Source organism: Crocodylus siamensis, chromosome 1 (genome assembly GCF_052110815.1).
Source record: "Crocodylus siamensis isolate JL-2025a chromosome 1, ASM5211081v1, whole genome shotgun sequence".
In the NCBI taxonomy this organism is placed as follows: domain Eukaryota; kingdom Metazoa; phylum Chordata; order Crocodylia; family Crocodylidae; genus Crocodylus; species Crocodylus siamensis.
The window spans coordinates 137119414-137131157 of record NC_143395.1 but is presented as its reverse complement, the minus strand read 5'-3'; the positions used below and the strand labels follow the sequence as shown (position 1 = coordinate 137131157).

The following is an 11744-nucleotide window of genomic DNA, read 5'->3' as shown; positions in this document are numbered from 1 at the left end:
CTGTTCATGAAATAGTCAAAAGTCCTGCATGCAAAGATAGTACATGGTCATATTATGAATAACTGCTATAATGCATGTTCACAAGAGGCAATTAAGGTTGTGCAACCAGCTTCCACTTTGAGGATAGACATTTGACTACTCTACTATGTAAATTCAATGCCTGTAAGGTCTTGTGGTATGGGATTCTGAAAGAGAACAGGCATCAGCCCATGCCAGTGCAAACAGTTTTCTGAAAGACTGATTTTTAGAGACACTAAATCTGAAATTTATTAGGTTGTTTTTGATATTTATTCCTTTTATTCTCAGACTCTCCAGGTGCTCCACTGAAATTTAGGCCGTCTTCACAGTCTTAAGCATTTATTACAGTCCAAATTGAAGGCAGGGGGCCAGGAGACAAACATTTGTATCCCATAAGCCTTATAATAAAAACATTACTTGCATTGTACACACTGAAGATCGTATATTGCAAGTGGCTTGTTAGTGGTAACAATATTTTCTTCAGAAATCTAATCGCATACTATATGTATTTAGCCTCCATACATAACCAGTTTGCCTCCATTTCCTTTACAAATGCAACACTGCAGAAGAGGTTAAACCATTAAAGCAGAATTCTGTTGTAGGAAATGATATTTAAAGAAAACTTCCTGGCCCATCTTGCAGTGTTTGATTCCGACTTTCCACTTCTGCTCTGCTCACGTGACTGTGGACCCAGGAATGATATGTGAACATTTTGAACTAGCTTTTCCGAAGAATACCAGCTGCAGGTTATACCATGTTAGGCAGGGTAATGCTATATACCATACTAGGCAAGTACACAGCTGCTGAGCCCATCTTTTGTGTCATTTGCTTGGTGTTGTTATAACAGCACTTGCTAGTTGCAGTGTAACATTATTGATCCAAGAATTATGTTCTACAGCAGTGTCTCAATCTCTGACATTGCAGCCCACCATACTTGTATAGTGATCTGAGATTAAAGGGTTGGTAGAGACTTGGGCTGCATAATCTGGCATGGAGTTTCATGTGCATCTCAGTGATTCTCAACTATGGTGATGAGGCACCCTGGGTTGCCTTAAGATCCTGTCAAGGATGCCATGGGCTGCCACACAATGTTAGCACTGTTAGGTGTGCAAACACCATTCACAAGATAAACCCAGAGATTTCAAACAGGAATCCACAGCATTGAAAGCATTCTTCCCAAGTTCTTTGCAACAGAAAGATTGTTCTATTATTTTCTGTAGTCAAAACATGAGTGAAAACTAAGTGTTAATTCTTTGATCCCCTCCTGATGGCATCTCCATGACCCAACAGTTAAGAGCCACTGCTCTGACACCCAGAGACAAGAACACAAGAGGATGTGTAGCTGGTGAACAGCATCAGACCCCAGACTTAGGGGACCTTTCCAGACTACAAATGTAACACAGATAGTAACATCACAGCCTTCCCCAATACTGGCTTTAGTGTTCCTCTACCACAACTTGAAGAGATTACCTCTAGGGTCAGAGTTCAGCTAGCCTCCTTGTCAGTTCAGAATTTGGTGCATGCCAGCTACAGGATTGCTAGCTCCCAGTGCAGAGGATGGTACAACTCCAGCTCTTAGGTACAGCACTCAAACCTAACAACTAATTTCACACAGATCACTAAATATCTTCTAGATTGTAACAACTTTTGGTTCCCACCAGCCTGAAGTGGTGACAAAGAAGGCTGTATTTTTCTGTTGGCAGAAGGCAGCATAGATACACACCTTATAGACTAACTGAATAAGATATTTATATATGGAGTGTGTGTTGTGTGCATGAGCATCTACTTTATGTGTACTTATATATAGTGTGCGTGTATACACACTTCATACACCTCTATTTAGAAAGAGAAAGAAAATTCTGTTACCAGCCATGTAAGTAATTTATTCAGTTCTAAAGACTGATTAAGGGTTCCCAGGGGTGTCCTCATCAAAGGACCAAAATTTATGGGAGAAGTCTGAGAACATTAGAGAAAATACTGTTAATATGAAATGCTATGCTCTGTTCTTGCTCTCCTCTAAAACAACAACAACAAAAAGATTATGATACATTAAAACAAATTAAAATTTCAGGCAATTTGAACTGAAAGTGATACTATGTGTAGTACCAGAACTGTTGGGACAAAGTGGTAGCGTCCAGTGTGGGAAATCTGCAACCTGACTTCCTTCAGCCACAGATCCTTATAACTGTATTATCTGCCATCCAGGTTAGTTTTGCATGTACGGGCACCTGGATAACACCAAGAAATGTGGCCGAGAATGAATTCCCAAGCCCCACATCAGCAAAGCTCAACAAGTCTCCATATCACAAAGTGCGTTAGGTCGTAGCTGAACAGGCAAAGCTTCTCCCACTTTCCCACACAAGCCAAGGCAACCCTAAATTCCCCACAAAGGGACCAACACTTTGGTTAAACTAAATGCTTTTAATAGAAAAACAAAATACAAAATAACTCTTTCCAGAAAGCAGAAATATTTAATCTTCTCCTGAAATGACAAATTAGAATTTTCTCTCTCATCTCCTGGTTTTAGATGTTTACGATTTGTTCTGCAAAAATGTTCATGTAACTGATATTGCAACATTCTGAGAAAAATCCAACATTGGCAAAGCTGCCATTGTGCACGCGCAATAATTTAGTAATACTATTAGCCATTTCACTCCCACCCCTCAGACTGCAAGCTTCCATTTTTGGAAGGATTTTCAGTGAGGTGCAGTGCTGGGCTGCCAGGCTCCATTCCTATTAGGAGTCCAAATTTAGGCCGCTCCATCTTCTCCACTCATCTTCTCCATCAGCCAAGGGAAGCTACACTCATCCTTCCCCATTGTCCTCATCCTACAACCACAGTGCAACTAGATTTGGAAAATCCAAAATCCCTGGACCAGAAATACAAATATTACAACAAATGCCAGGAATCAGACACAAAAGACTATGCAAAGTTAGGCCACAACTGAGGTCAGATTTCTATTCCCTAAAATAAAAAAAATAAAAAAAAGGCTACACCTTCTACCTACACCTTCTACTTTATCAGCCCTAAACACTGCAGCAGTGCTACTGACAGCTGTTATGTTTGGGACCATTATTGTAAAAGTAATCATTTTATTTTAACATAAGGCTCTTAAATTCCAGAGAGGGGGAAGAAGGAAAATAGAACAGAAAACAGAACAAAACAACAGAACCAGGCCAGTACTTCTACACACATGCAAAACCTTAGCTAGCAGTTGGGCCAGTGCCAAGATATTTAAGCGCAGATCACAGCAGCTTACCCACTTGGCAATTTTATTTTTCTGGGCCAGATTTTTGGTTTTCCCAAATTACTTAACGATAGGGTTCCCCCTGCCCTCTCTCTCACACACACACACATCACTCAGTCAATTAACAACTAAAATACAATGTTCTGCAATTCCTCCTTTCCTCACTATTCAATAGCATACGTTATTCTGTTGGCAAAGCATTCTAAAGTATTTGCACCATCCCGAACCTGCCTGCCAATGGAAGAGGGAAAGAAAAGCGTTTCACAGTCAGTAATTTCTTCTCAATTCGTAATGGACTCTGGCATTCAATATGCCCACCTGCCTCCATAAAAAAAATTAATGTTCCTGATTTTCTTGTGCAATTCCAGTCACTAGAAGAAGGTTACAGGCCATAAACTGTACACTCAGTACATTATTCATTTGTCCACTATATACACCAACCAGTTCACTCGAAGAACCATCTGCTGGGGTGTTGCAGTAAGTGTTCCGGATGTCCCATACCCGAACAGAATTATCCATGGATGCAGAGGCAATCAAACTACTGTCGGGGCTAAAGGTAAGGCTGGTTATGTTGTCCGTGTGCCCTCTCAGTTCTTTGTAAAGCGTGCCAGAGGCCAAGTCCCACAGCTTTAACCGCTGGTCTTCACCCGCTGAAGCCAGGTACTTACCATTGGGAGAAAATGCGAGTGCTAGCACAGGGCCGCGGTGACCTGTGAAGAGGCGCACAGAGCTCCCTTGCTGAGTACTCCAGAGCCTCACAGTTTTGTCTGTGGAGCCTGTTGCAAAGTAGTTGGAATTGGGGTGGAACTTGACACAGTCCACATCTGCTAAGTGGCCTGCATATATGCGCAGTGGGTACGTCCGATCAAACGACCAGAGTCTCGCTGTGCGATCATGGGAACCGCTGGCAAAGTACAGGCTGCAAGGACTGATGTCCAAATCCCAGACAGGGTAGGCATGCCCTTGGTACAACACAGTGTTTGTAAAGCTTCCAAGGTCCCAGTATCTGATAGACATATCTTCAGAACAAGATAAGAGTCCTGAACTGTCTGACAGGAACCTTGTGCTATACACTGGTCCACAGTGTCCTCTCAGGATCTTCATTTCTGTGCCTACATTGTCATCCTCTTCCTCCTGGACCGAAGGGAAAGCAAGAGTATATTTTACTGGACAGTATAAACATGCAAGAAACCCACAAGTGGCACCCTCTGAACCGTCAAAGCCGAGACCTCAAAGACTGAATAAATCTTAAAGCTGAACTGCTCTTCCCCCTGGAAGGACATCCTCTCTGTCTGGTTTGAGGCTCACTCACAGCAGCAAGAGATCCTCACCATGCCTGGCCTGTAGCTGTTCACTGGATATAGGAGTTTCTTTCTCCAAGGCTGTCAGGTGCTTTCTGCCAATACTGACCTCTAAAACTAGGCAAAACTTAGCTTAGTTAAATCCTGTAAGTACGAAAGGCCCTCGTTTATGACCAGCCCTCTTCATTTTTAATCATCTCAAACCTGGTTCAAGTTTCCTGCGGAAACAACATTTCCTGTCCCCAGAGGAAACTCAGTTTTCCAGGACTTCCTGGTGACTTTTTTTTGACAGAATAGAAGAATGAGGTTCAGTAAATGGCTCAACATCAAGGCCCATAAGGACAACCTTGGTTTAGCGTTTACTTAACTCGTAGAGCATGGACTGGCAACACTGATGAGCCTGCACTAATGAACCTGCAAATCACCACTCCCACCCTGCCATGCTGCCACTACCGTGGCAAAACCTCCTGCTGCCAAAAAGGCCACAGTAGCCCCTGCTGCAGGTAGAACAGAGAGCTCTGAGGGCCCAGTGTTGCCAACACGCATCTTCAAGCGTTCTTCAGCCAGAACTCCCAGGGCTTTTTACAAAGATGACCCAACATTGAACTTAAATTTGGTAGCTTGTTGGCTTTCTGGGTTTTGCTCCTTGCTCAGCAGTAGGCGGTGAGACTTTTTAGCTAGTAATGTTAATTCTCAAATCACTTTCCTGCATTGTTGTCAGCACCAATGGGAGCTTTCCAATGTCAATTCTGTCTCTGCAACAGGGGTGTGGCATAAAGACTACAAGCTTTAACATGTGCCTTCCCATTCTTATTCAAAAGGCTGCCACCTTTACACAGTTGGCACACAATTTGCTGGGACCTTTACTGTCTGCCAGCCCTATTAACACATTAATGAAGAACTACAGTCTCTAAGGTGTAGAGATAACTGCAAGATGTCTTACAAATTGCTAATAGGAATGTACTAATGTCCTTTGTAATACAGGACAGTCCTGTGACCTGTGTAAATCTCATTTTTTTACTTTACGCCAGCAGAACTGTTCGTTTCATAGACCATCTACAAGCATGTGTCCATCTTCCCTTACTCTAAAGCAGCCCTTTACTCCAGTAGACAGGTATTCACCTACTGCAAATCTTTCCTCTTATGCTTGTATTTGACACCCTCAACATTATAGCCATGTACCACTGTTGGGAGTTCACTGACAACTGTGCACATACAATGCTCCTGAACAGCTGAAGTTTCCCCTTTCTGTCTCATCCAGGACAGTCAACTATCCAGATTAAACCTGGTGCCTACATAAAGCGTCATTAAAGTTGCTGTTACACTGAACTGAGCTCCATTTCTTCATTTCCATCATTCAAGAAGAAATGCTATGCACAAAAATGTTCTTCACTCCATGTTTCTGCTCTATTACACTTGAGGTGAGCACCTGTAATGATTAGAACAATAACAGAATGAGGTCTGTGTTACAGTAGGCATGGAGGGCAAGGCATCTCTTCTCCTTTTTCAGAATACCTGCACCAGACATTAAAATATATTATACACAGTAAGTGTGTGTGTATTTTCATACCATTTAACATTACTGAGGCTACCAGTAATCCCTTTTAAAGCGGTTGCTACTACTGGTTAGGGTGAACAATGTACGTTTCCTTTATATTTCAGTAAGTAAAGAAGTTAAATCATAATATTTACCCTTTTCAAGACAACCAGCTACTTGTACTGACAACTGCATTTTATTATTTGTAGCATATGGTTTGAAAAGAGCAAATATTTAAAACAGATTTATTTTTTAGAAAGCATTAAAAGAACTTGCCAGTCACCACCGTAGTAGCATAAGAATATCAAAAGCCTAGTCAGTAAGTAGGAAGCTTTCCAGCATGTTTCTGTGGTTGATTTATGCAGCACCAGGGACTTGCATGGCAACATTGCAGAGACAAATTAGGAGGTCATTTGCACAGCTGCAGAATCACTTATTCTATTGGACATTGAGCATATAGTTAAATGAGAATACAAAGCCCAAGGACCATATGGTTCTAATGACAATGGACTTGTTTAGCACAATGGGCAGGCTCAGTATTCTTGAGATGAGACATCACTGCTGAAGTGCATGGTATGGTATCACATTCACTAAGAAATTCTCCTCCCACCTGCTAGAAACCTTTTGACTCTTAGTTTTAGGATATACAATGCCAACTTGAAACAACTGAACTTCTGTACCATTCATGCTTGTGGAATTATTTCGAATCTCTCAGTCACTTCTCATCTATACAATAAAGGTACAAAAAAACCTGATGTAGGGTAACGCTGCCATATTTCCAGAAAATGATCTATTCAACACTAGAGCAATTCTAACATTTCGTGCCTGAAGAAACTGAATGCAGACATTTTGTTTGCTACAAGCTAGAAAAGTTGAAGACAAAATTACTTTAGGTACTACAGAAATGTAACGATTACATCTCCCTTTTACAAAAAAACCCCAACAAAACACAAAAAGCCCTAACTGGACTAGATACAATATAAAAGAGAAAACCACCAAAGTGAGGCATTGTATTACCCATTGCTAATGCTTTTCATTTAAGGCACTCACTGTGTGCAGCCAGTGAGCAGCGAAAGCATCATTCCTTTACAGCTCCATGAAATACAGCCTCTCCTCACACAATGGCACCTGCAGCCTGCCCACATACTCTACATAGCCTCAATATCCACATAATAATATGATATAATATAATACTCCATCCCAATAATATCTAAATGTCTGGTCTCAGGTTTGAATTCCTTGGCATCTGTGGTGGCGTATCCTCATTGGAAGGCCCTCAGCAGTGGAACTGCTTCCCTTTCTAACTGGAGTTTGGAAGTTTTAGCATACAAGTCATAAGGAGTGTGGGTGCATCCCAGTTTTCCTGTAAATTCATTCTTGTAGTCAGGGTGGCATTTATTTGGTCAGTGGGTGAAGAAGATGGATGGTTCTGATCTGGGCTAGGCAAGTTTGTTTTAAACATGCACAGAGATATTGCAATGGACACAAATAAGTGGTAAGAGCAATTGGTACCCGGATTCCTATCCTTTACATGAGATGGCTGTTTAGACACTTGCCAGCAAGAAGCAATACACATTCCCAACGGGCAAGATTTTTATTTCTAAAAAGTCAGATGTAAATCAGTGACTCTACACAGCACGAGGCCAACAGACAATCTAAGGGAACCTGTACATTTGCCACAAATTCCTCTCGACCACAAATTGCTTACATTTCTCTACTTCAGCAGATGCTTCAGGAGATGCAAGATCTTTTGACTTCCAAGCCTTATTATGAAGGCATTTTGGAACGCAAGTCCGGTCCTGGGATAGGCCTGAGCTACCAATCCTTTTGCTCACCAGAATGTTAACTCTGGGCCAGCTGAGCATACAGCTACGCTGCTATCAAACCTGGAAGTCTGCCTCTGGTTCCCAAGGTGACTAACAAAGCAATCTTTGCCCATAAATTATCAGGCTACAGACTCCTTTTACTCTTTTGGAGTAAACAGATCTCCAAAGAGTCAATGGTTTGAGATTTTTGTCAAAAGAAAGTGGGAAAACATGGGCTGTTCCTGCAGCAAAGCTGAAGAGCACAAGAGCAAGGGAGGCCTTGCTTGGAAGGGTGATTAAACAGAGGAAGAGTTGCAAGTCCTGATCTGATACATATGGCGCTGTGATATGCAAGCAGAAATGGAGCTGACTGGAGCTGCAGCAGGAGGAAAGTGGTGTAAAGAGGATACCTTTTAACCAGGCACATGAAGGCACACAGATTCCCCTCCCCATTCTCTCACACAGTAGTGAGAATAGACAATATCATTAATGTGAACTGCCTTGAATGATTTCGCTGCATTAAACATTTAAGTACTGCTTACTGAGCCCAGAGATTCTTAGCCTTTCTGGAGCTTCCCTGGAGACATTCAGGTCCAAGGACATGCCTCCACCCAACTCTTTATACCACACCCTGCCCTTGTATCTGTTCCACTCCTCTCTCCCTTCATGACTTCTTTCCTATTCATTTTCCTGTTTGCTGTCTTATTCCTTATTTTGTACTCTTGAAGTGTTCCTTCGTGGACTTTCACTGGTGCCAGGCTCCCTTTCTACAAACAACTGTGCCAAGAACAGCAGAAATGGAGGCAGGGGATTAAGACCATCAGGCTGCTTTGGGCTTGTCCACATAAAAGCTCTCACATCTGACTTTGTGACTGCCTGCTACAGGAGGAAAGAGGGATAGCAATAGCTCATAAGACATCCAAAGTCACCCAGCTTTCTACAGTCACATTGCTTTCTCTCCGTTTTAGGCATTTCCACTTCTATTTCCCACAGTGAGGAAACATTAAACTGAAATCGTTTTTATGTAAATGCTACTAGATATTCTACACACATTCCAAAATGGATTGATAGGAAAAAAAAAAAAAAAAAAAAAAAGATGCTCAGACCTCCTCATCCAGAACATCACAAGCCAGGCGGATTCGGGACACGTCTACAAGATGCGGCTCAGATTTTAACTTCCTGGATCGCAGGCTCCACAACTTTACACAAGAATTATCAAATCCAGCGGCAAGCAGCTTACTGTCTGGTGAGATCTCGGCTGTGTTCAGCAACTGCTCTGTGTTATAGAAGGCATAGAAACAGATGGTGGTTAAGGAAGGGGGGCCATCTCTGACCCTCTTAATGCTGTCCTGCAGCAAGTCCAGTGCTGCCTCGTTCTGCAGGATGGAAGTAGGCATGTCAGCAGGTTCCAGGCCATTGCTTTCATTGCGTGAGGAGCTGCCGCTGGCATAGAGCTGGTAGTCTGTCCTTTTGGCAGGTTGCACATCCAGGTGAATGTGCAAGGTAAGAACTTTGCAAAGAGCATTGTTGTTGTCGCTTTGGAGGTAGCGAAGAAGGTAGTTGTAGCTGTCCTCTTGAAGACGGATGACATATTTGTTGTCTAGAAAAGCCCGGAGCTTGAAGTTGGACAGGATATCTTGAATAGTCATTGTAGTCTGCAACTGCTCAATGATATCTTTCTGACTGGCATTCTGCAAGAACATGCCATGGAAGCGGCTGTAGAAACTGTCCACTGTGCTCTTTAGGCCGTGCTGGACCATGTTAAGATGGAGGTAGACAAAGAGGGGATACAGAAGAGGCATCACTTCATGGCTGTGCTGGGAATCTGAATCTGAATTGAAACAGGTAACAACATGCATTATGATTTCTCCCCAACAATTATCTGCAGGAAACATAAGGCAGGAAAACACAAGGGAAATTCATTCAAATGGTCTTCAGTGCCACGACACACGAGTGTCTGGCCTTTTGTTAGCATCACTGAAGGAAATGTAAAGAATCTCTCGCCTCTGATTTTAAAAAAAATAAATAAAAAATTCAGCTCTGTGGCAGGGACTCTCAACACGCAACTCATCTAGGAAGCCCCTACTTCTGCTAGTACCACCATATTCAATTAAGGCCCATACTGTAGAGCACACCTCATAAGCCATGTGTCAGCTGAAATGTTCTTTTTGATTAAAAGAAAAAAAATTATTTTAAAAGCTCTGTTTACTGAAACAACTGCCCCTGTAAGAACGGCATTTGTTTACAAATGCATTTAAACATTGCAAAAGCCTGGTGCATAAGTCAAACTGGCAAATGCTTTTATTTGGACCTCTGGCTGAGTTTTTCTTCAACTACAGCACAAACTGTATTTGCTGCTTTTAACTGCCTGGAATGGATTTTCCGTGGCAGAGAACAAACTTACTAACAGTTGGCTTTTGAAATGTAGCTGTAACATGTTGTGCTTCAGATTTATTCCTGTGCCTGCTCTCTCTCTTGGCCAAAGCAAATCCCAACAGTAATTCCTAGTACTGTCTAATGAACTGTTTAGGATACACTGTACCTTGAAAAGACTAATCTGCCTCACAGCTCCACCCCCTTTCACCATCTTCTTGGAGCTGCTTTCCTCTCATTAGCCTTAACATGCAGAAAGCAGGGCTATACAAACCCTGGCAGGAAAGAGAGGCAGCCAGGGGTGGTTCACAGCCCAAAACGTTCCAATTAATGAAACGGCACGCATGTATTAATCAGAGTTATACCTACATCTTTCTTGTCACCCCTCTTTTTTTACTTCACGATTCCCTTGTCTTACTTCCCCATACCCCATCTATTTTTTTTTCCCCTTCCACTGGGTTACTTCCTTCTTCCTTTATTAAGTGGTCTTACAGCACTTTTCCTGCTCCACCCTGCACTTTGCCTCTCCATCTGTCTCTCCCTCATAACATTCTCAAGCCTTATCCTCTCTCCTTATCCAGGACACAGGCAACTGCTTAGTACTTCTACAACACCCACTGAGAGATCAAGCCATGTGCAAGTGTGCTGGTTCCATTCCCATGCCTCAAAGTGCAATGACTGTCTGAAAAAAAAGAGGCTGGAGGTTGGCTATGATGCAAAGGACAAACTGCTGAACTCCTCAGGGATGGATTGCTGGGAAAGGTGCAATAGCAATTGTTCAGGGCCACAGGCAGCATAAAATAGCTTCTTGAGGCTTGCTGGCTTCATACTACATCCCACAGATACAGAATTGTGCATGTAGTGAGGGAAGAGGGGATGCAGGCAAGTAAAATCAAGACTGAAGCCAGAGGACAGAAAGGGGGACTGTAATGGACAGGGCCTTGAAGGCTGGCTAAAATAGCCCTTCTGGGCCTCAGACAATGAAGTGCTAGGAAAATTACATTTGACTCTTCCCAAAAGGTTGCTAACTTGCCAAGTTCAACTGCCATCATGCAAAGACCACCTGTGCTTCTTGGTGGCATCTTAACCCTCCAAACCATAATAGGGCATAGAGAAGTTTCATACTATTAGTACCACTGATGGTCAGGATAAGGTTATAGACCAAAACAGTCCCTACCAGTTAAGCTATTACAGGAAATGTTCCCTACTATCCTTCCATTAAATCTCATCAGAATTATTCATCCTAGAGTAGGCAGAGTTAGAGGGTTTTCCTCCAAGCCATGAAGGGGAATAACCCATGACAAACATCTTGGAACAAAAAACTCAGGTAAATTTCATGGGGCAAAATTTGTCTTAAAAATCTGTACAATCCATAAAAAAAAAAGAGTCAAAAGTATATTCAAATAAACACTTATCACAGGATAGACAAAAGGAATAATTAAAAAAAAACAAAACAACAGTA

General features: G+C 42.3%; 1 protein-coding gene across 1 annotated transcript in view; it reads right to left on the bottom strand.

Annotated features, from left to right (window-relative positions):
• Positions 1-317: 317 nt before the first annotated feature.
• The window catches only part of TAF5L (TATA-box binding protein associated factor 5 like), a 30629-nt gene continuing 19202 nt past the window's right edge, over positions 318-11744 (bottom strand). The window contains exons 4-5 of the mRNA XM_090043860.1: positions 9016-9740; positions 318-4400 (exon numbers count right to left, since the gene is read on the bottom strand). Of these exons, the coding sequence (XP_089899986.1) occupies positions 3603-4400; positions 9016-9740 (1523 nt within the window). The 3' untranslated portion in view covers positions 318-3602. The remainder of the gene's footprint in view (positions 4401-9015; positions 9741-11744) is intronic.